At 35.3% G+C, this 25,272-nt stretch overlaps 1 protein-coding gene across 2 annotated transcripts in view; it reads left to right on the forward strand.

Moving 5' to 3' along the window:
* Positions 1-25,065, forward strand: part of VGlut (Vesicular glutamate transporter) — a 279,852-nt gene extending 254,787 nt beyond the window's left edge. For both annotated transcript variants that reach the window (XM_071598728.1, XM_071598729.1), the window contains exons 5-13: positions 1,692-1,756; positions 2,278-2,396; positions 6,811-6,925; positions 11,802-11,976; positions 12,556-12,842; positions 17,202-17,445; positions 18,266-18,393; positions 19,985-20,281; positions 22,270-25,065. In XM_071598728.1, coding sequence (XP_071454829.1) covers positions 1,692-1,756; positions 2,278-2,396; positions 6,811-6,925; positions 11,802-11,976; positions 12,556-12,842; positions 17,202-17,445; positions 18,266-18,393; positions 19,985-20,281; positions 22,270-22,458 — 1,619 coding nt within the window. In that variant the 3' untranslated portion in view covers positions 22,459-25,065. The remainder of the gene's footprint in view (positions 1-1,691; positions 1,757-2,277; positions 2,397-6,810; positions 6,926-11,801; positions 11,977-12,555; positions 12,843-17,201; positions 17,446-18,265; positions 18,394-19,984; positions 20,282-22,269) is intronic.
* Positions 25,066-25,272: the final 207 nt, after the last annotated feature.

A 25,272-nucleotide genomic window follows, 5' to 3' on the forward strand; every position in this document is an offset into this window, starting at 1 on the left:
TATATCCTGTCCTGAAGAGCATCATAGTACTTATTCCGTGCCATTGAAATAAGTTTTAAATCTATTACGCTCTGCACCAGCTAAGACCGATTTTGCCTTCAATGTTACCCTGGATGTGGACTTGACCTTCTTCATACCGCGACCTGGATATGACAGTTTTCTTCATTTTACACCATCAAGAATTTCTTGTAACTTATTTAGGCCTCTGAATTTAGAACTAATTTCCATTCATGAGATCCGCATCATTCCGTGAATGGTTCGACTTTCTCGCACGTTTCAGTGAGCCTCCTAAAAAAGAATGATTGTCTGTCAGTATTAATTGATCTTAAATCATAAACTTGACGCTAATATCCTCAAGTGGCCAAGATGGGGGAAGGTAGTTTGACCCAGAGGATTGAGTGCTCAGCTTCTTGCAGAAAGTCCCGAGTTCAAGCCCCGCTGGTACATCTGGACAACTACCCAGATTCACCTAAGTTGTATGATTTCCTAGGATCCAGATCCTCTCGTGGAAACTCAGTGAGTACAGGATAGGTAACCGACCCTCCTGATGTAGGAAGTTTGAGCTCGAGGGAGTCTGAACTCTCACCTGTTATACCAACCTTCTGTTTTTTCACTGTGAACACAAACACAAAAAGCAACACTTGACAATTTTGAGAAATAATTGATGCCATAAATCACCTAACGCAGTGGTTCACAGTAGATCGGCTCACCCAAGGTCCTTTAGTGATCCTTTTAAACATTTTAAGCTTTTGAGAACCTTGTAAATTATTTAACTTGCTGTGAAGTTTTCTGTAGTGATGTGCGGATGAATCCATTGTTTTCGGGTTATTCCCGAATTTTTCCTCTTGCTGAATGAAGGTTTTGATGGTGTTGCAGTCAGCATCTTTACCTCCGAAGTGATTTTCGCAGATATTTTCTCGCAAACAACTAGTAGTTTTATAAGAAAATTTTTGTTTGAAGCGGGCCATATTTACTTTTGGATGCTACAGAATCTAGGATCTGGAATACTCACTCATCAGTTACCCTTTATAGATGATCTTGCTTGGATATTGTTAATGAATGCAAACTGATAAGTGAGCATTAGTAGAATTAAAATCAAATTTAATTGTAATTTAGAGCTGGTTAATTTTACAAAATCATTTTAAACTAAGTATGATTAAATAATCATGATAACTGAAAAAATGGCACAATCATAATACATCACCTAGTCATATCAAAGGTAATCAAATAGCAAAATGCGATTATTTTTATGAAATACTCCCTATATAATACCTTTATGTTCCTCGCTTTTCTAGTTTAGTATGTGGAAGATTTATCAGCAATTCTAATGTGATTGTCACGGTGCAATACTCATTCTATTTTTATAAATAATGTGGTAGGGGTTTAACTGAACCATAAAATTTCCTTTAAAAATAGTTTTAAATATTATTACCAAATGATTTTATCATACTTGTGTAATGAAGTGACTCATATTGTTGTGTAAAAGAAATTTTAAAGATAATCGGATCAAGAAATAATTTTAACTAACCCACATAAAACTCAATTTGACAATTGAGGGGTGTGTCACATTGCCTTATAATCGTAGTTCCTCGCATACACCTCCACTGTATAAACAACCCATATAATTTAAGTTGTAATTATCCCGAAATTCCGTTCTGCCATTAATTAAAAAAACTTTCTCTCTCTTAAAGGTTTCATCATATCTTTCGGTATGCGTTGCAACATGGGAATGGCAAAATTACAGTTCGAACACAAGGTGAGCAACTTTATATATTCGTGCTTCAGTTAGAACAATCAGCGTCGGCGTTAACTGGAACATAGCTTCCTAAGAACTCAATTAATGAGGAGGATATACAATCCAGTATTCTCTTATCCTATAATTATTAAATTTGGACCATTAAAAGCTGTATTTTATAAGACTGTCAATGTATAATTTTAGAAGTCATAAAATTTAAATCTCATTAACATTTGGGTAAGTTACGAAAGTAAAAATTCGTGCTTTCTCTGCATCATGTTTTTAAATAATTTCCAAAACGGTATTCAATTCATGCCTTGCATCTTGAAATACAATTTATCTCCTCCTAATGTCCAATAGCGTACTTGTATTTCATGGTGCAAGATATGGCTTGACATACAAGGTGCAAGGCATACTTGTACTTACACTGGCTATATTACATTTTTCCAATGTCATATGCATAATCTTTGCCTCAGAATAGTACTCTGATTCCTGTTAAGTTTTCTGCCGTGATTAATTAGGTGCGTGTATCCTACTTTCAGGAAGTAAAATTTAATTGGACCGTGGGAATGGAGAGCGCAGTGGACTCTTCATTCTTTTGGGGCTACCTCGTGACGCAAGTTCCGGGCGGTTTTCTGGCCTCCAAATATCCAGCTAACAGGTAGGAATGTATGAATCGGAGGAAATGAGATTGATGCATATTAAATAACAGATTTTATGTTGTATTTTAGCATATTTAATTATTGTATAACTGTAAATATGTATTTAAACTGATGTAATTTACACCTAGAACAATATCTGAACTCACAAAATAATGTGTTTTCACAAAGTGTTTTCTTCCTGCGATTTTCTCACAATTTTTCATCCTGGAACGCATTGATGTCAACTTCATTTATGTATCTGTAGCTGACAGTAACGTGTTGAAACCTGGTTTTGCCTAGACAGCAAATTGTGTGAAAATTAGTGTTTTCAGTCTATGAAAAAGGGCTTTCATATATTTTAGTCTAAAACTTCAAACCAAAAATTCAATTCTAATATAGTTACCCGAAATGGTTACTTAGAAAATGGCAGACAGAAATAATATAATTCTTTACTCATAATCGTAATTCCCGAGTGAAAAGTAATATTTACCCGTAAATACTAAAGAACTGATTCGTATTTTAACGCTTAAGGTTTTGGATGGACACAGTGTTAACACCGCTAAATGTTTTAGACTCGCCTAGCAAAACAACAGCCATATATCCTTCACCACAAAAACCCTTCTTCATTCCCGAATGAATTCTACCTCCCTTCATTCCGTCTAACATCCATATCCTCATGCGCTTGGTAGGCGTCCTCCCCACTATCCAAGTTTTCAATAGTATCTCATCCCCAATTAAAATTATCTGAATCCAATTTTCCAACTTCGTTCGGATTTGTATAAAAAAATCTACTCTTTCCCACCATTATTACTAGAATTTCTTTGTTTACCTTTCGATCCATTTTATCTTTTCCGACCTCCGCACTCATATCTTAAAATCCTCCAATCTATGCCTATCTTGTCTCAATTACCATTTTTCTACGTTGTACAAAGCTATGCTCCATATCAAAGTGTTTGCTGGTATTTTCTTAATAACCTTATTCAACCTCCCTATCATCAACTCCCTCCTCTTTTAAAAGCTTCTTTGCCTAGGTCAGTTCTTCTTCGGATGTCTCTACTGCCTTTATAATCTTTCCCTTATCAATATCTTCCATGGCAGGTAAGTTGTTCCACCTGCTCTAATTTATTTCCTCCTAGGTAAGTTTTTACTTAGCCTTTCTTTTTTCCGATAACCTCAACCTTTGTTTTGTGTACATGGATTCTCATCCCATACATATCACACTGACTTGCCAATGTACTCAGAGATGCTTGCAGCCCAGGCTGCCGGACGAACTAAAGCTTGATCAGTAAACCTGATTTTATGAATTCCCCACCGACTTTCATTTCTTATCTCCAGTTCTTCCCATGGCTCTTTTACCATTTCTTCCACATATACGTTGAAAATCAAGGGTGAAAATGGATACCCCTCTTCTTAAAATTGACCATCCTGACTTTTAATGCATAAGAGTTGTCTGAGAATTCAAAAAGGAGCAGAAAAAAAGTCGCCTAGCCCACCCATCTACTCCTATCCCCCAAAATATATTCATGAATTCTACCAATTTACTGTTTTGAACGTCTATGAAACAAAAAAAACATTCTCATGACACTCCATGCTATGAAATCTTTTGTACTCCTCCCCAGTCACAAGCAAAGATGATATTGATAATGAATTAATATTTGTAATGCGAGATAAATTCTCATGCAAATGCCAGAAATACAGTCCCATTATAGGATCATATGGATTACAAGACATCGGTGACGATCAGTAACGGTTGATATGAAGATGCTACTAATACCCCCATCATATGGAAAATGGACAATTTACACGCAATGTCATCATAAAATAAATATAAATGGATAAAGTAATGAACCAATCAACTTGAGAGTGCATATCAATAATTGAACTTTTTGTAAGTAAGCGATATACAGTACTAGGCTGAAATATAGCAGTGTAAGAAGGTGCAGATCGCCAGATGGGAAATAGACGACTATCTGATAAAAAATCTTGAAGGCGCTTATATTTATAACCTATTTGTACCTGAAAAGGGATAAGCATTTTTTGTCTAATTACGATATTTTTACCAAAAATAATTTCCTCTCAAGGCCACATGAGAAAATAATAAAAATTAGAATTAAAATATAGAAAAAGCATTAAAACACATTATTTTTGCAATGTAGGAAGTATTTATTTTATTACGTTAATAATTATTGTATCGATAATCAAATTAAATGTCGTTTAGGCGGCAAATAAAAACAACGTTAGCTATTGACAAATACTACCTTGATCAAAAAGTTCCCGGAATAACCACCGTGTGGCGCTCCCATCGTTCCGATTTGAGTTCTGTTTTTTTTGTTAAATTGGTACATCTGTTGTTGATATTCCATTTAAATCTTAGTGTCATAACTTGACATTTGCAAAAGTTACGTAGCCAAGAGTACATGTATCTCTGTGTGTGTTGGCGATTTTTTACAATTGCAGAAATGGATTTAAATTTGCAACAACGAACTTGTATTAAATTTTGCGTAAAAAACGGATTTAGTGGCGCACGGACGTTGGAAATGTTGGAAAAGTGTTTCGGCAACGATTCTCTAAAAAAAACGGTCGTTTACCAGTGGCACGAGCGGTTCAGAAGTGGTCGTGAGTCAATCGAAGATGATGAACGCAGTGGCAGACCATCGACATCGAAAGTCGGTGAAAAAATTGATGAAGTAAAAGAAATGTTGGTCAATAACCGCAAATTAACCATCAGAGAAATAGCGGAGGAGTTGAACATTGCCTATGGATCCGCCCAAGACATTGTGGTTAATGATTTGGGTTTCCGTCGTGTAGCAGCAAAGTTGGTTCCAAAAGACCTCAATTTCATGCAAAAAAGAGACCGTGTTGACGTCGCAAAAGACATGATTTGCGAGGCTGAATCCGATCCCACATTCATCAAAAGGATCATTACTGGAGACGAGACGTGGGTTTATGAGTACGACACGCAATCCAGACATCAGGCAAGTGAATGGCGTTCACCAAATGAGCCGAGACCAAAAAAACCACGTCGTTTTCAGTCAAAAAAGAAGGCAATGCTGACGGTTTTCATGGATTACAACGGTGTAGTGCATCATGAATTTTTGCCAGAAGGCCAGACAGTAAACAAAGAGTATTATTTGGGCGTTATGAGACGTTTGCGTGAAGCAATTCGCCGAAAGAGACCAGAAATGTGGGCAGAAAACTCGTGGATTTTGCACCATGATAACGCACCGTCGCACAGTGCTATCATTATTCGTAATTTTTTGACGAAAAATGCAACAAATACCATCCAACAGCCACCGAATTCACCTGATTTGGCTCCCTTTGACTTCTTTCTGTTCAATCGAGTTAAAAAACCATTACGGGGAACGCGTTTTAGCAGCAGAGAGGAAGTAATGGAAAAATCGCAGGAAGCACTGATGGACATACCGAAAACCGAATATAAAAAATGTTTCGAGGATTGGATCAAGCGCTGGCATAAGTGTGTTGCAGTCGATGGGGATTACTTTGAAGGGGACAATATAGATTTAGATGAATAAACTTGTATTTTTAATTTTCTGAATAAATTCCGGGAAATTTTTGATCAAGGTAGTAACATGCGTTTGTTCGTTGGTATTTTTCCATGATCATTTATTTTTTAAAGATAAATAAGAAACACCCTTGAAGCACCAGCTATAAAGTTTCCAGATCCTTTTGTGAAGCTTCTTCTTCGTCTGCCAGGATAGGCTGGAAGGTCTCCCCCCTTGGCCTGATGGCCGCTGGTTCGGAATCTTTTGCAATTGTGTCTATGGTGCCACTATCCCTATCTATTGTCAGGCTAAATGTAGCATTTCTGGATCACAGGAGGAGCATACACCACCAACTACGCCCAGAAGAATATTTTTATTAAATAATTCAAATACGATAAATTGTCAAACTAATGGGAGACCTACTCAACAATTTCAGAGTGTCAAAATTATTCACCTTCACCGGAATTCGAACCTAGAACCCTCGATGTCCGGGTTCGAGGGATCTGGGTTCGAATCCCGGTCAAGACAAATTATTTTTACACCTTGAAATTTTTGCATTTTAATGCATATTAGCGGATGACTCCGTCAAAAAGTTACTGTTGCGGCATTTCCCGCAGTTTCTGGGAAGGTAACTTACTCACTAGTAAATACAAACTTTATGGTTACAATTATGATATTTGTAGGAATATTTGGATGATTTCCCCACGTATTCTATGAATAAATTTTTGTTTTGTCAATTTGTGATATGGAGTTTAAAAGTTTTTTGAACCTTTTTTTATATATTTGTTAATTTTTTAACTCCCTCCATGATTTCCACAGTCTCATCCCGGGTCCCTTGAGTTGACTTTGGAAGAGGTTTGAGATTATTTGCTTTTAAGGTATTGAAATATCTGTCGTAAAATTCATTCATATTCTCATCTTTTCTTTACAGAATATTCGGCACTGCAATAGCAACATCTTCGTTTCTAAATCTTCTGGTCCCAGGTGCAACGATGCTACATCCAACGTTTGTGATTTTAGTGAGAATATTGCAAGGATTAGTCGAGGTATGGAAATAATACTACTCGTAAAATCTATTTGCGGGTTGTACACGTATGTTTGGTAGTTTAATAATAACACCCCAGCTATGAGAAAGTATTCACCGCCGTATTACCAAATTCTTAGTCTAGGAAACTCATTTGGTTCTATTCTAACATGATATCATTACGCAGACGTTTCTGGTTTACGGTTACATAATAACAAAAACGATGATGATTAGTGACGATCGGTACCTAAAACAATACTAAATGTCCATAATATTTCTTCAAGTGTCGCCATTTTACAGATTCAATGAACTGTGCCTATCAACTTCGCTTATTAGGTATTATTGTGCATCGGGAATAAAATGCTAATATACAGGATGTGCTCAAAAAGCAACGGGAATTTTCTTATTTTGCATAGTGCAACATGAATACTAAGCAAAAGATCAACCGATCAATAAAGAAAAGACTTAAAGAGTTCAACGCGGTTTGCGTGAAGCAATGCGAAAAAAATCCTCGTATTGTGTCGGAACAATTCATTCAAATTCAAATATAATACTTCTGCACCACCATGATAATGAAACCACTCACACTGCTCACAGCTGATTCGTGAATTTTCGGCCAAAATCAGCTCTGCAATGATCTCCCAACCTCCATATTCTCCAGACATGGCCCGCGGTGTGACTTGTTTCTGTTCCTAAAAATAAATTGAACCTTAAAGGACCGCAGTTTTACAAATATCGATGAAATTAATAACGCATAGATGAGAGAGCTAAAAGCCATATCAAAGATACCTGTAGAATTTCATAAGTGTTTCGAGGGTTGGAAAAAATGCTGGCATTACTTTATAATATATAATGGGGATTACTTCGAAGGGGATAACATTGATTTAGACGAAGAAATAGAATCCTTTCCAAATAACTCAAATTCCAGTTATTTATTGAACGTGCCTTGCATATACTTAGCCCAGCAACCCAAGATTAATCAATTCATATACGATCGATATGAAAAAATGCATAGCTGGAACTGAGGTTTTGTAGTTTTTTCGTATTCAACTGTTAAACGTGAGATATCGTAATACGGGAAAAAGAAGAAGCAAAAAATGGTGTAGGTAATTCCTTCAATATTTAGAGTACCACGTACCTACTTTCTCCGGTAGAAATGATTTCATATTTTCTTAATTTCAAGTTATTTTTAACTTGAATATAGTAAAACTCTTGCAACTAATGGTTCCGTTTTTTTCATTGTTTTTATATATTATTAATACTATTGGTCAAAAGCGATTTATTTAAATGAAACAAGTAATATCACTTTTATAAATTATAAGTGTTACACATAGCGGAAAACTATTGAATAGGATCGGATTATCAAATAGTTGTCAAATACTAAATCATTTCAATTGCGAATAGAAAAATATCTTCGTAACTTTTGCTGAGGAAGTTGCAGTGCAAATTATTTACTCACAACATAAAGTGACCACAAACCTTATTCTCGTATCATATTTGGAAAATTATCACTTTTGATCTGCAATAATTGTGTTGGACAATTGCTATTTTTGTTAGACTCACATGCCATGACGATAGGCTTATTAAAAATTGCCATTTTCTGATAAACTAGGAGTACAGCATCAGGATACCTACCACTACAGGCCTCCCCTACCTTCTCTTCGTTAGGTTTTTACCAAAACTTGCGCCTGCATCTGCTCATTTTGCCCAATGTGTACTTTCATTTGCGTGCCCGTTAAAAAATTGTGGTTCTTGGCTTCGTAATTGTTTGAAAAGTAAAAGAGAATCAAAAGAGACAAGGTCAAAATATCACCGAAATCTTCAACGCTCAATCTTTGACTTAGATAAGGGGAAAACAACTATTCAAACTTACAGTTGCAGCCGCCCACTTCACTCATTTATCTGGGTGATATAATAACTGTTTTGATTATTTCATAGGAATAAATATAATGAATGTAACTCCTCTGGACTGAATAAGTTTCTAGCCTAGATTTTCTCACAACCCTGTGATACAAAATTTCTTGTTCCCTAAGTTTGGTCTTTGCTTGAGAATATATTTCTTTGTTGCAAGGTACGTTACATAATTTATTTTGAGTATAGAGCAACATAGAGATAATGAGTGGGAATGCCCATTACAAAACTCATGACTATGTTGCTTGAGAATTCCGTATAAACACGCTGGGTTCGAGGAGGAGAATTGAGAAAATGAGGGGAATTGAGGCTTGGAGATTGACGGGTGAAATAGTGGAGGGTCCGGCGAAGGTGGCGGGGTAAATGGGCTTTGTGAGAGAGAGAGGGAGATAAAGAGAGTGGGAGAGGTTTTACAGGGTGGGGGAGAGGAGAGAACGAGTGATTGGGAGGAGCGGGATGGGCATTAGGGTGGATTTCGTTTGACTACCGCTTATTTCCATTGTCGCCGGCCCGTGGCGCAAACGGGCCATTATTGACCGAGAGAGAAAGGGGGAGGGAGGGATTGGGGGAAAAGGAGGAACGCCCTGGGGGGCCTCATTGATTTGATGCCGGGTACCTTCGCGTCGACACATTCACGTCCTTGTCTCAAATCGCGAATCCACTTCTCCCACTGACTTCACACGCTTCCCAAGGCAGTATATCTCTTTTTCTTATCAATTGTGATTTACATTTAAAGGAACTCCTTAAATTTCCACGAGAGCAACTTGAATTTTAATCATTGTGGTGGAAGTCGTCTCATTTTCTTTGAATTTATCTTAGGTAAACATTTTGAGTTTAAATTTTGGCTCTGTGTTTTATTACTCATTGAGAGCATTACTCCATAACATTGCATCAACGTAATTTGGAGACAACCGTGTTCCTTTACAGCCCTAAAAGTAATTGGTATCGTAAGAAGACTCCTCGGTTAGTTTTTAGGCAACTTTTTTATAAAAGTACTCTCGCGTAGATAGGGAATAGCAGGCTACGAAGAAGTTTTTCAAAACAAGGGACAAGTTTATGTAAGGAGAGATCTCAAATGAAAATGCGCTAAGGATAAACTTCCTTTTGTTCCTGTTATGTCGGAATGATTTCATGACTTCCTTGATTGATGATTGGTGATGTGGCGCATTTTAGACGTAAAACTCGGAGCAAGGTGCCCTATGCCCACACGCGCCATCAATCACAAATGGATTATGAACATATCACCGTGACAGGTCCCTCTCCGGGGTATGGATGAAAACTGTTTTTAAAATTCTTACGAAGTTGAACGACATATTTCTTGTAAGAGTGATATCCTACCTACCTAATGCATAATACTGTCTATTCTTAAGTAAACAGAGATAACATTTTATTTGTTAAGCACTAGGTCGGATGTCAATAGGATCCGGGTTAGAGTCATTCTATAAGTGAAATATTTTTGTGTGAAATTCTCGCATTTGTCGTCATTATTCAGATACCATCCATGTTGGAAGCGAATAGATACCCTTAAAAGAGAGGTAAATTAATGAAAACCTGATGGTATTGTTGTTCCCAGTGAAAACCTTATTTCCAAAGTCAAGCGAAATTTGTGTGCATGCTTGTCTCGGGAAATATCCTTACCAATTGTATTCAGTTAATCATGCTCAAATAGAAAAGATTCGACGTCGTTAATTGAGGAGCAAATGAAAATATAATGACGAAGCCCTTCTTAGATAATCCAATCGTTTCAGATAAAAATTTAAATCCTTTATAAAGTGTTCTTAAACATTTGTGCTACTCTTTAGCTAATCTCTTGTGACCAAGCAACCAAAATGGGGAAAATGTTACACATACACTATACATACTAATGTTTCAAAGATAAGGTATGGATTATTTTTATGAGGCTATTCGATGGAATTCTATAACAATTTTTCCATAAAAATGCACAAAAATATGATATTCAATGTGAGCACTCCTTGTTGAAGTCAACAATATATTTTTTTCTAAATACAGGTATAAAATGAATATGTGTGTCGCATTCGGCTAACTATTTAATATTTAATTCTTTGGGAGGAAAACCTCAAGCTTTCATTGCAGCGGGGTAATTTTTTCATTGATTTCTCAGTATATACAGGAAATCAAGTACTTAAAAGAGGTTTTATAGTGTTTTATTTGCACAAATGCAATGGTTCCTGGGGAAAGGAAAATATAATAAAACGGAAATAATATAATTTTGCAGTACGTTGAAAAATAGAGCGATGGAATAGTATAATATCAAATAACAGTTTTAAAAATATATAAATAGTATATATGAGATTAGCTTGTCATTTAAAATATATTAAATATGTTTTTTCACCCCCAAAGCTCTCATTAAATACAATGTTTGAATGTGTCTGTGTCAAGAGCGTTAAAGTCTCCCAGCGTGAAATCCTCACTATTTGCGTTGTTTATAACTAAATGGTCAAAAAGCCAGTAGTACACAATATCAGCAATTGAGATTTGGTGCGGTCATAAAAACTTCCCGTTTTGCAACAAGTCCTTCCAGCAATTGATACATTAAAGCTCACCGTTTACATACTTTCTCAACCAAACTAGCACATGGGGTTTCAAATTTTGGAAAACGTATTTTCACGTCACCAGTTTAAAAATTGCTACTTGAACTCAATTGTATTGAATTGGTATTCAATAGTGTAGGACCGTGAATCGTTTCCCTCCATCTGCGACAAACCACTCCGTCTGTATTCTAATTTCTTTTAACTAAACTACTTGTTTATTTTTGTAACACAACACGAATAAATTGAATATCGATTACCCCAGCAGAGGACGTATTCTTCGGAGTGACCTACAGCTGACGTATATTTTTATGTAAAATGTCAGCGTGGCATGAGTGAAAGCAATAAATTCATTCATTCAATGGTAGTTAGTCTTCGAGGCGGCATCTTTGTTCGCCATTTCAAGGCATAATCCGAGCGTTCACCCGTCTCCAACAGGGTGTCACATATCCAGCATGCCATGGTATTTGGAGGTTTTGGGCCCCACCTCTGGAGCGGTCACGTCTTGCCACGCTCGCGTTCTGCGGTTCATATGCTGGAGTCGTGCTGGGAATGCCTCTCTCTGGAATTCTCACCGGTGGAATCAGCTGGCAGGCGCCATTTTATTTCTACGGTGAGTGGACAGGATGTGACATCTTTTCCATTCCTCTTCCTGACTAAAATCCAACGCCCTTCATCTTTCTCCTCAAGAAAAATTCTAGCAATCCAACTCGGTGGGTTGGATTGGTGGATTCGATTCACATTTGGTTACATACATCGGCTGTCTGTACTTCCCAGTGAGCATGCGATTTTGATGCAAATTTGAAACAGCAATGGCGGATCAATTAGTACTCATTCCCTTCTATATTTATCGCTTTATGTCCATGAATATATCATGGTCGCCCATCGATGACAGCATTTAATATGTTTTCTTAGACTAAAGCATTTCACACTGAGTTGCAAACATATTGAACTTTCGAAAGTCGTGTGTAGTAAAACGATATTTCATTATTCAAGTAACATAAGTTTTGGCTTGATGTATAGCGCCTGTCGTGGTAATAATATGCTGTTATTTTATATATTGAAACGATCACTTCCAAGAGCATCTTCATTCAAGTGCACTGGTAACCATATACGTATATGATGGCTTGAACTTTTTCCAAAACGCTATATCTTTTTTGTGCATATTAATAAAGTAGACATTTTATTTCAGGTGTCGTTGGTTTGATATGGTACCTCTTCTGGCTTTGGTTGTCATTTGAGAAGCCCGCGAAACATCCAACAATCAGTGCCAGAGAGCTTATGTACATAGAACAGTCGTTGGGGTCCAGTTCGTCAATTGCAATGCCTACAATAGCCACGACGCCATGGAGGCAATTCTTCTCCTCGATGCCCGTCTATGCTATAATAGTGGCCAACTTCTGTCGTTCGTGGAACTTCTACCTGTTGGTCCTCTTCCAGGCATCCTATCTTCAGACATTCCACTTTAGAATAGAGGAGGTATGTATAATGTACTATGCTGTAACATTTATATTAATTGATATAATATACTATACTGTACCGTAACTATACTATACTAACACCATAATATATATTATTCTGTAATATACATATTATAATATTATCCTATTATTTTATCAGTACCGTACTCTACGTGAGATTTAATAAAGATTTTTCCTACATTCTATTCCAAAAGATCGTAGTGATCCAAGGGCCATTTCGAAGATCAAGGAGCAAATGTTATTTGATTAAACTGGAAAAATTTAATACATTTTGGGTTCACTGACAAATTTCTACTAATATCAAAACGGAATCGTACACATACTGACCAGACCATGAATACCTACACACTTAGAGAACTAGATAAAAGTTTTCTTCTATTCTGTGAACACCTTAAAGATCTTTCAAAAACTCTTATCCCAATCCCATTAAAAGCTTTACACCGACCCCCTGTCGAACATCGTTGAGTTGTCTGAAGGGTATACATGCTGCTATAGTAGCGCCGAGTGCTATACTACAAGTACAATAGCACCGGGTTTTTAAAGGCCTAATGGGCAGATTTTAAAATACCCGGGATGATGACTATTTAGACACCCGGGTTCAGAACTTTTCTCGCCATCCGGGTACCCGTGACAATAGCGGCCGCCGACGTCTTCCACCCGATGGATGCACGAAAATGGTATTTTGGATACCAGATTTCTCGAAACGCAGGTTTTTCATTGTCCGCGCTCTTTTAGCAGCTCCAATATTCATTTCGAGTAGATTTAGTCTATTGTATTCCATTGGTCTTCTTTATCATCACCCGTCAATGTTGATACAAAATCTTTAACATGAATATTCCCCACTTTTTTCTCTGTAAATTTAAATGAGTATGCAGTGCAATTTTCCATTTATTCCGCGAGGGATATTGATGGTTTTTCCTAAAATGTGTTTAATTTGAGCATGACTGCTTATGCTATAACTTTTAAGTTTACGTTTACTGTTACCTTTAAAGAGTATGCACAATAAATGAACCGTGAATGAGGAGTCGAAGACCCAACACTGGTAAGGCACCAGCTGCAATGTGGGCCAGTAGGAAGAGGGTACATATGTCAGTCAAGGACGCTACTGCCACCCTCTAGTAAAAATCCAGTGACTGTGGGACTGGCGAGGCAAATACATGGGGCCCTAAAAGTGGTGCTGAAGCCGATCAACTCGTGGCAAGGAACGGCGAGGAAGTCGATCGCCTCTCTATCCTCTACATTTATTCTGCACGGGATAATTTACCAGGGTATAAACAGACAAAACGATAATAAGGCAGAGTGTCTACGGCAGACCAGGGATCCAACGCAACCGCACTGTCCGCGCTTTGGAGAGCGAGATGCCTAGGCCTATTTGAAATAAAATACAGTGGGTAATGTGTGTCTTTCTCGCCATTTCCTTCATTATCCAATCAAATTCTCCAGAAGCAGTTTGAAGATAGTTAGCCTTCGAGAAGTCTGCTGTCATCATAACTACCACATACTCAGCGCAATGTAGCTTTTGCCCAAATCAGTATTTCTCATGTTAATATTAAGTTGTGGCATTTCCATCACCATCTCTATTCGAGAATTTTTATTGCTGCTACAATTTATCCTGTAATCTCTCAATGTATTCATTCCTTCTTGATTGATTGAGCTGATGTCCATCTTTTGCTCTTGGAATTCATCAGTGGGTTCTCTAGTTCTACTTTTAAATGGTTCCTGCCATTTTGGTATTCAGTAAACTATCATGCCTTAGGATATGTTCTATTAGTTTCCATCTTTAAGTGCCTTCCTTCATGGGCATCTCTCTTCATCAATTCTTTGAAGCAATTCTTCATTACTTATTCGGACTTTGTATTTTAATTTCGTCATTTTTCTAAGACAACCCACTTCCTTTAATTGTCTTTACTGTTCTACTAGTATGTGGTCTACATGTATGTCTGATAGTAGGAGAAAAGTAAACTCCAATCTTTTTTAAAAAAAAACCCTGCTGTGTATCAAGTATCACTGTCATTAATAGTTGTTCTCCTCAATGAAAGGTTACTTCCTTTGCACAATTTTTCTGCTTAATCTTTTCATTGCAGAAGATTATGTTGCACTTGTCCTAACAGATTCTTCATCCATTCTTCTTTATCTTTTTTGTCCTTTTGAGGTATTCAACCTCCAGAAATATTTTCTTTCTCATCAATTCTACAAATTCTGTACTTACTTCTATCGCTAATTACAGTGAGAACTTTTTGTGACCCTAGGCTTGCTTTTCACAAGTTTTCTTTGACGTGTAGTTTCTTGGCGCCTTTCAGCATTCTTCCTTTCGTTCATGTTTTGGGGTCAATCCCATGTTGTTCCTATTTTCCATTTGTTCTCTAGGACTGTCATCCTCTTTGGCATTAATGCCTCAATTTTGTTTACATCTTCTTGAATATAAGCTCAGCCATTCATTAACATTAAATTTTGGCATCAATTGGCATTGGGAAAGTTCTTTCTGACCCTAGTTCATTTATAAATCTCAGCCCTGAGAGAAAGTAGTCATTGGGACATCTTCTTAAGCTAGCATGGTCCACATATATCTCCTTCGTAAAAGGTTTTAAAATAGTGAGTTGACCATACCTAATATGTATTCTTTAAAAGACTCCAAGAGCCTTTCTCTTCCTTTATTTCATTCCCCTAGCCCATATTTTCCCAATGCTGTTTGGTATTTTTCAATCACAATTCAGTCTTCAAGGAGAGTTTAAATTCTCTTTTACATCTGCATTTTTATTACTTCAATGAAATTATCACAAATTAGTTTTGTTTTGTCATCTTCGTAGTATGTCACTGTGAAATGCATCTACATCCATACCATGCGAGCCACTAAAAAGGTGTGTGGCAGGGGATGCAGCACCAGGAGGAAAGGGTAAGGGATGAGGGGGTTAGGGTTTTTCAAATGGATGGGGAAAGGTGGGGGGAACCTGCAAAAAAAAATAAATATACTCGTAGAACCATGTGCAGCCCCTACCTTTTAGGTTAATACTTATTGTGTCGAGCTGAACATAATTTTAGAACAACTAAGGTATCGGTTGGTTTCCATGCTATCTTCGTAATCCTTTCATTTTGTTTTTAGAAAGCTCTTCAGTATCTTTGTGGCACACTTCTTCAGTAAAATAGTTACTCCCAAACCTCCATTTACAATAATCGGGTAATTATCTATAGCAACTATAGCTTCAATGGTACCTTCATTGGGGCTTTTATTTCACTGACACCTTTCATTCATATCAGTTTCAAAGTAGTTTAAAACTGTAATGAAGAATTGGTAAACTACTACTCACAATGTTGATGATAGAATGATTTCCTTGTTGCCTACCATGCGGCAAAGCTGTAGCCATTAAATTCATTGTTTGGTTTGCCGGTGAAATGAGTGTTAATGAATGCACCACTGTGATCTCAGTCTTCTCTCACATGAGGGTCTGCTGGACCCTCCACCAAATTATTGGCAAACTATTTTAGTGGTAGCCACTCACTTTATCATGGTACAAGGCTGGTGGCACATGGTGATGGGCTCCTATGCCCTTCGAGTACCACCGCTCATTGTCCACAATTATCTAATCACATACTTATTAAAGGACTGTGATCACTTATTTCATTGCTGTCATACATATTATTGCGAGAGCTTTTCTTGCTATTCACATCCCTGTAGGTGCACTCTAAGCTAACACAGAGCGTTATTATATAAGACAAAAAATTATGCTAAGCATTAAATTTCTATATAAAAATATGAAACTAATATTATCAGACATTGCTCATAGAATGTCATGCTAAAGTTTGACCAATGTTTTACTTAAATTAAGATATTATATCATAAATCCAAAGTTTATTTCCCCAATCTAGAAATCAAGTGACATGGCTCTGGCAATGTCATTTGGTGAACTTGAGAGATCAAAGTGTGATAAAGGCTAATATATATTATTAGTCCTAGATGCAATCAATGGATAACTCTGCAAGAGTCATAGGACATCGAGCTTATTATTAAATAGCTATTAAATAATAAAGTGAGTAGGATTAAGAAGCATTTTTTAGTAACCACCCAAAATTACATACCAACAAATTGTGAGAGCCCATATTTTTTCCAGTTGATATCCTTTATGTGCATAAGAATTTTTTAACTGCAAAAAAAACCAAAACACTTCATATGCTTTTATGTAGTCAGGAAAACCAGCCAGAAGGTCAGTTGCCTCATTACCACACCTTCTTTGAGGCCCAATACTTAACTAGGAAAGTTTTTCCATGCATTCTTTTGAAAATATTTTTATTTTTTTAACTAATTTTGTAAATATAATTAAGTATACCCTTTTTAATTCATATTTCTATTATTTTTTCACAGACTGGATTGTTAGGTGCCCTACCTCATCTACTGATGACTGTCATAGTTCCATGTGGAGGGTTATTAGCTGATCATGTTCGTAAAACAGGTTTACTAACTACAACCAATGTAAGGAAGGTATTCAATTGTGGGGGCTTCGGAATGGAAGCAATCTTCTTCCTAGTGGTTGCATATGCTAAAACAGCCACAGCAGCAACTATAGCACTCACTTTTGGAGTCGCCTTCAGTGGATTTGCCATTTCAGGTTTGAATCTCCTTTTTATCACTTTCTTATTGGTATAAATTTGATGGAATCATTTATTTCAACTAGGCTACAATTTTGAAAATTTATAGTTATCCAAAATCTTAGAATGTAATACTATAAACCCAAAATTTACTTTTATGAAAACAGTTTAACTAAGATTATTGATCTGCCTGCTGTTAGTTCTATGGTTAAACAATCTATCAGATAGCATACAGTATATAGTAAACAAAAAACTAATCAGAGAAATGTTGATTTCACTCACCTTAGAAATGCTAGCATTCTAATTAGCATGATGGAGAATTTAAAGTAATTCAACAAGTGCATTAAGCATTTAAACCTATTTTTAAATGCTGCATTACTATTGAATGTTCCACTTAGGCTGAATATAAATTTTTTGTGGCAGTTCATGTATATTGTAATGAAGTAGGGCTTTTAGTTTTTTTCAAAAATTCTAATACTTTTTTTTAAGCTTAAGTGAAAGTATAATAGTCATATATATATATATATATATATATATATATATATATATATAGGGACCTAGTAATATCATACATGAAATAAATATGTACAAAATTGTTAAATGTAATTGATTAAAAATTTGTGTGGATACCCTAGGCTGTAAAGAACAATCATTGTTAAACTAAAATTATACCACCTTAGAGTAATAGACTATATATAAAGAATGGTTAATTTCTGAAAAGAGTACCAGTTACCGTTGTTAACACAAAGTTTTATAAAAATTCCTTAGTAAATTTTTGAAAACATATAAGAAAACCTATGGATACGAAACTAATACTGATATCAACCAACTTCTATTTAGGTTTTAATGTCAACCATCTGGACATAGCTCCTCGTTATGCTTCGATTTTGATGGGAATGTCTAATGGCATTGGAACAATTGCTGGACTCATTTGCCCTATCGCTATTGACAACATTACCAGAGATCATGTGAGTACCTTCGGTAAAAGAGAATCAAATACATTTAATGAATCCTCATTTCTCATATATTAAATCAGTTCATGGTGTAGGGGTCGAAAATTGGCTGCTTGTTTACTCCATTGGGAACTTGACTTTGTCCTGGACAGCCACTCTGAATACATCATATTCTATTTTTTTTCAATTCTGCTGGGGTGTTATCATATTCCAACTGCCCTTCCTCTTTCACAAATGGTTCTGCTTGTTTTGCTACTCCAATAACCATTAATTGAATACACTATGGAGGCCTTTTTTTACCCATCACTTTGTAGGGATGAGTACATTTAAATAATTTGTGAAATGAATAAAACAAGAGTTCCTTCTGTGCTGCTCAACTTATGATTAAAAATAGTTCAAAGGTTTATGTATTCGATTGTTTTTAATATATGATTTGATTACCAGTTTATGTGAGCTTTTCCAGTTATTATCATAGGCAGCGGCTTGGCTTTAAACCTGGATCCCATGAAAGTTTTCTCTTTTCAAACCATGCCCAACGCTTCTTCAATGGCCTGCCTCCCCATTCATTTTATTATTTTTGTTCTTCTCCCTACTTGCACTGAAAGCCCACAATCTATTTCCTCCTTCCCATGTGGAGACACTGCATGTACAACATAATACTCCATAATCATAATGCTCCACAATACTCCATAATGCTCTCCCTAACATCAGTGTTTATGTCTTTCCTTAGGTTCCCTGTCACATAATTCTTCTCCTTTGTAAATATTTCCTTATCTAAAACAGATCTTAAATTTTTCTCACAATATTCAAACTACTTTGCTATTTTTCATTTTAGGCATTACCGAATTTGGTGAAGTACTCTCACAGATCTAATTAATTCTCTTGTACTTTGATGCCTAACATATCCCTTCCGTTTCCCTTCCTTGTTTCTTGGTTACACTTGAAAATATGGTTATTTTTATTTTCATCTTTTTTTTCTGAACCCCATGTCTCTCAATGTGATTCTTAAATTTTCTCAGCCATTAATCCTTAAGTCCTTACTCTTTATCATTAGTTTGATCATATACTAATAATTATTATTATAGCACTAAAGTGTGTATGCATGTGATAGCGCCCTGCATACTCTACTGTTTTTCTACGAATACAGGTATGCCTTCTTTTCTGTCATTAAAGTAAATGTGCTTATAGTACACTCCTGAATTTTTGCAGCATATTTTGGAATGAATATAAAAGACTTTGATTTCTACAAATGGTTAAAGGGCCACAGAAATGTTTAGCCAACATGATGTTTGTAATTGAGTCGCCCAAATTTGAAATGGTTACTATTTTTAATTTCCTGCAAGTGAGCATGGATAATTGATACACATGCCAATAACATGAGGTGGTATTATAGACCTAATGCTTGCTTCTACTTTGGAGTACTCTACTAAAACAGCAGATGGTAGTGACCCATTTGCTATGCTATATGTTCTCACTGACCATATAAGATGCAATGCAATTCTTTTTGATCTGCTCGGAGGGGAAAATCCATGCTTCATATGCTGGACAATATGGTAATTATCACATGATGAGTCTTTATATAATTTACATTTTTTTCCTATTTCAGTCGAGAGAGAGTTGGAAGACTGTATTCATAATGGCTGCAACAGTACATTTTGTTGGAGTTGCATTCTATGCAATTTTTGCATCCGGAGAATTACAGCCTTGGGCAGAACCCTCAGCTGAAGAGGTGGCAAGCTGGAATCCAATTGATGCTGCGAAGAATGGTGGCACTGATCAAAAGCCGTTAGGACCTCCAGGTGGTGAGGGAGATCCAGGAGGAATAAACACTAATGCAGTGCAAGAATTTGCAACATGGCCAGATGAACCCTCAACAACATCAGGCTGGGATGATCCTCCTGCGGTAAATATATTGTTTGGCATGAAATCTGTTCTCCTGTTATACATTAAAAGTGGTCTTTACTTGATAAAAGGGTCCGAAGAGCTAGAGAATGTCTTTGATGTTTAACGTGAAAAGGGTCATTCCTCCAATTTCACATTTATTTCTCAACATAGGAAACTGAAGTCATAGGATGTGCTGAAGTCATAAGAGCTCTCATCTCACTGCTTCCTATTTTTTCCACATGATGTATCAGTTCCTGAATAACCATTAAAATCTTCAACAGCATCTGAAATGGAGTCTTCATTTGGGCTCTGTCATAAGGTTTTGTGTGGGTGGCTTCTCCTGCAGAAGTTTCATTTCATTTACAATGTACCTCATTTTCTGGGAATGAACTAGCTAAATCAAGTATTTACCCAGGCATAAGAAGTTTCAAAAGATCGGAAAGTAATATCAATATCCAAAGATAATTGAGAAACGGGAGCATCTGGGGTTGAATTTAAACATCTCCACTTGTACATTGTGCTCATTCATGTATTCATTGATGTCAGTCATTCTTTTGAAATGCAATATCTGTCATTGGTCTCTGCACCTGCCAGTCAAAGAATGAGTTTCCCTTTTCCCAAGCACACATTGTGCTCAGAAGTTTTAATTACAAGGAACATTCGATAATCCAAAGTAATGGAAATGAAAAATAGTAATTTTGTGATTCTACTGAAAAATAAAAAGTTACTATTTTTCATTTTCAATATGAATTGATTCCATAAAGTTACATGGGGAACCATCAATTATCCCAAGCATTATCCTTAGGAAACCTAGCAATATCACCCACATTGAACTTACCAAGTTATATAAAGGAGTAGATAATTTAATAAGTCAAAATACCATCTTTAAATGAGGTTCATTGGATAAGTATCATGAAATTCAAAGAAAAACAACCATGGCTTCCTCATTATCCCTACTTGCCAACCAAATAGGGTTGTGTAATTGTCGTCATGAATCAAGATGACAAGCAATACAAGTTTCTGATCCAGCCTCTTCCAGCATTTAATGGCTTAATCTATTTGATGGCTCCACAATGATCTGTATATACGTAGATTTAATTCACTAATTAAAGGTCCATCAACAAGGCTTATGCAACTCCTTTGCTTAATTTAATTTATAAAAAATATAACCTAATATGAATGTTTATGTGGTATATCTATATTTTAGCACCTGTTTTCTAAAAATAGGTTATCATTAAATGGCATACTGTACCTAACAGAATCCCTGTATCTTAAAAATAAATTTATAGTATGTTAAAAGTCTTCCCTCACAGAGTAACTTCAAATACTACGCATAGGAACATAGGGTTTACCGCTACGTCATAGTAATTTGTACAGCATGATTACTTAGATATTTTACAGTGATTATGTAGAACATGTAATTGTTTACATTCCAGAAAGAGATGCGCTCTAGTTGCAGTTTGTCATTTGACAGCAGAAATGGTGCAAATTTTGCCATTGGATTTCCATATTTCCTATCCTTTCCTCCTTTAAGAAGTACAATGACAATAGTATTCAAAATATCTTGTTATAGAGACTGCCCAAGGTCAAAGGATAACATACTATCCCAGCCTAGTGCCAACAGTATTGAGATTCTAGCAAAATCCAAAATATTTTCCTTAATATGTTACTTCAATTCATTTGTTTACTGCTTGAATACACCTAGAAAAGAAAATATATGGTTTGTTATAAGTATGACAGCATGATAATGTGCACAATTTCCTCCTTTCCTCGAATAAAGAACTACAATATTTTACTTCTTTTGTTTGGTCAATGAAATACAACATCAATCACAACATCTTTCATACCTTCCCAAAGTTCTTTAATGCATAATCGTTCAGTTCTTTAGTTAATAGCTATAGATTTATATTCCATTTATCATGGTTCTCTGCTATTAGAAAGCACATTGGCAATGAATTTTTCTACTCTTGTGTAAAAATATTAAATAAATCTCTACTTTTCCTACAGGCCAATATGGCATATGGGCAGCAAACATCATTGAACAGCAGAATGACCAGTTATGGCTCTCTTGAAGATAGGCCTCCACCGCCACCAAGGCCTGTCCCACCAATACCATACTCAAATCATGTCGAACCAATACAACCAGGAGCACATGACCAATACATGCATGGAACAATAAGTGACAGGACTTACTGAACAGCAAGTAGTCAGTAATTGAATTTGTCAGGCTAGACCTGGCCATTATATTTTGAAGGTTGATGGCCTGATTATTGTAATATAATAACACTTTATATTGAAAGTGAAAGATTGAGTAATAGTTGTAGTTTCATTTTTTTAGTAACGTACATGACTGTATTAATTAATTGCCATGGGAGAGACTTTGCTTTGCAGAAATACTACATCATAACACTTGATACTCAAGGAAATAATTTTCAGTAGCCTTTCAAGATGGGTGCTAGTGTAAGACAAAATATAGGTACTTATATTAGTTTGGCAAATCCATAATGATTTCCACAAACATAAAATGTTAATCATGGTGAAAAATCTCACAAATGCCTATTTTCCTAAGAGTTGAATTTATTCAGAGCTTACAGCTATTGTTACAATAAGTTTACACATAATATATAGTATCAGGGTTTTCTTGAGAGGATTTCAAATACACAATTTAAGTACAAACAAATATGATGATGTTTATTTCTGATTAGTTTGATCTATTAGAATTATTTGAACTGGTCAATAATCCTTATCATTTATGCAATTGACATAATGATTTTAAAAGTTATTCATGTTTTCATGAATTTGTAACTCATACTAAATCTTCATTTAGTAAACTGTTATCACAGGAAAAGAGTTCAAGTGAAGGAAACGAAATAAATCTTGATGAATGTGGTTTAAATCAATATTTTATCCTATGCACAAATTGTAAAATATTTAAAGTCTTGCGTATGGAATCTTTACTTTACAAAACCAATGAAAAAATGAGTTGTATTGTACAGTACCTTATGTTTAAGAGACATTTGGAATGTGCCATCAGTAATTTTTTAACAGTGAATTAAATATTTATCTTTGATGTTAGATTATACCTTAATGTTTGATATCTAATAAACTTAACTATAAGTATCTGGAACAATATCCCATTGTGAAAATATTCCTCTGTAAGTCATGGAGTACATACAATTATAATTTATACTCCTGAAGATGAGATAGTTTACTTGGGAACGAAAAGCATTCGAATTTTAAAGGTTGAGATTAACTAATATTGGATGAAATAATGTAGATGCTCTCAAAAGTCATTTATGAAGCATAAATTAATGAAATTCATGAATTGTCTTACAAAAATTAACACAATGTACTCCCTACATGATTTTCAAATATCAATGCTAGATGTCTTATTACATACCAAAATCATTAATGCTAGCAAATACCAGTAAAAATACAATAGGTTCATTGTGAGCTCGGTTTTGAAAATGATGATAGCATTAAAAGAAAATATTAATATCAAATTCATTAAGAGCTTTGGAATAATGAAACAAGCAGAACGGTGGCAGTAATAAGCATAAGTAGGTACTCTTTTCCCAATTATTCCAATTATAATATACATTCCATATGCGCAAATGAATTAATGAAACATTCATTGATTTTTTGCAGTTTAAATACTGCAGATAAATATATCCATCATATTTTGAAATGAGCAGTGTTTAAAAAAGCCCCTCTATTTTTTCTTAGCACAGAATTGGTTAGCATAACTTTCTCATCAGGTTGGCCTTCTTACAGTCAGCTCAAGATTTTTACTTGCGCTCAAGTAAAATACCTGTGTTATTATTTTTAATTATATTTAATGATTTAATCTTACATTGTGATCGTTGGTTTGCAAGAATCACAAGTTTATTTTGCATTTACCATTGCCTTTTACAGTTGAGCCTATTGCATGTGCTATATTATGTAAATATGAACAAGCAAAATCTTTATACCAGAGGTGGAGGATGAGCATAGTAAATATTGATACAAAATTACTTAATGCTCTCCAATCTAATCTTCATACATTTTTTTTAGAAATTGAAGCATATGCACAGTTTAAAGATGACATTAAAATCAATGCCTCCATTAAAAATGGAAAACTGTATTTGGAAGTGAATGTTGATTAACATGCAAAAAACTGAACTTGAATCACAAAATGGCATTCAAATTGATGCTACATCATTCCTCGACTTATATTTTCAATATGCCTCCTGAAATTATTTTGCATATAATGTTTTTCATGAGATATTTTTTATACTCTCAATAAGAGCTTCTCATTTAATTATTGTTCAGGATAGAGTGTTTATTCTAATTTTACAGTTAATATTGCAATTACTAGCCTTCGTCATGTGATAGATACAGATAAAGCTACTAGTAAATTTTTAAATAAAATTATTTGGTTCGTCATTTGAATATAAATACCATGCAAATATTTGGACAGCGATAAAACTATGATCAGTTATTGGTAGGCTAATGTGAATTGTATCATCAGTTAAATTTTTCAGAGATAGGCCCCTTTGAAAGTATGAAATATGCCAAGCATAGATGGAAATTAATTTTTTTCAAAAGGCATTATTTTTTCTATAAAAAGTACCAGGGATGCATTCCTTAACAGCCAATACTCTTCAGGAAAATGTGGATTAGCATTGGTATTGATAGAAATGGTTCTCAAATAAATTTCCTACTCAAGTCATAAGTATGCACTTTGTTTTGTAGTTTATTTACCTTCAAATACAACAGAGAAAGTTTGTTTTAGGTATTACAATACTAAGAACTTATCGAGACTGCCACAACAAAATATATATATATATATATATATATATATATATATATATATATATATATATATATATATATATATATATATATATATATATATATATATATAAAACACACAAAATTCAAATAGATATTGATAAATCCAAAAAATTATCATGAAAAAAATTAGTTTTCTAGATTCTAAGAAAATTTGACAGCAAAAGAGGCATTGGC

Source organism: Hetaerina americana, unplaced genomic scaffold (genome assembly GCF_022747635.1).
Source record: "Hetaerina americana unplaced genomic scaffold, ioHetAmer1.1.p SCAF_10, whole genome shotgun sequence".
NCBI classification, from domain to species: Eukaryota; Metazoa; Arthropoda; class Insecta; order Odonata; family Calopterygidae; genus Hetaerina; species Hetaerina americana.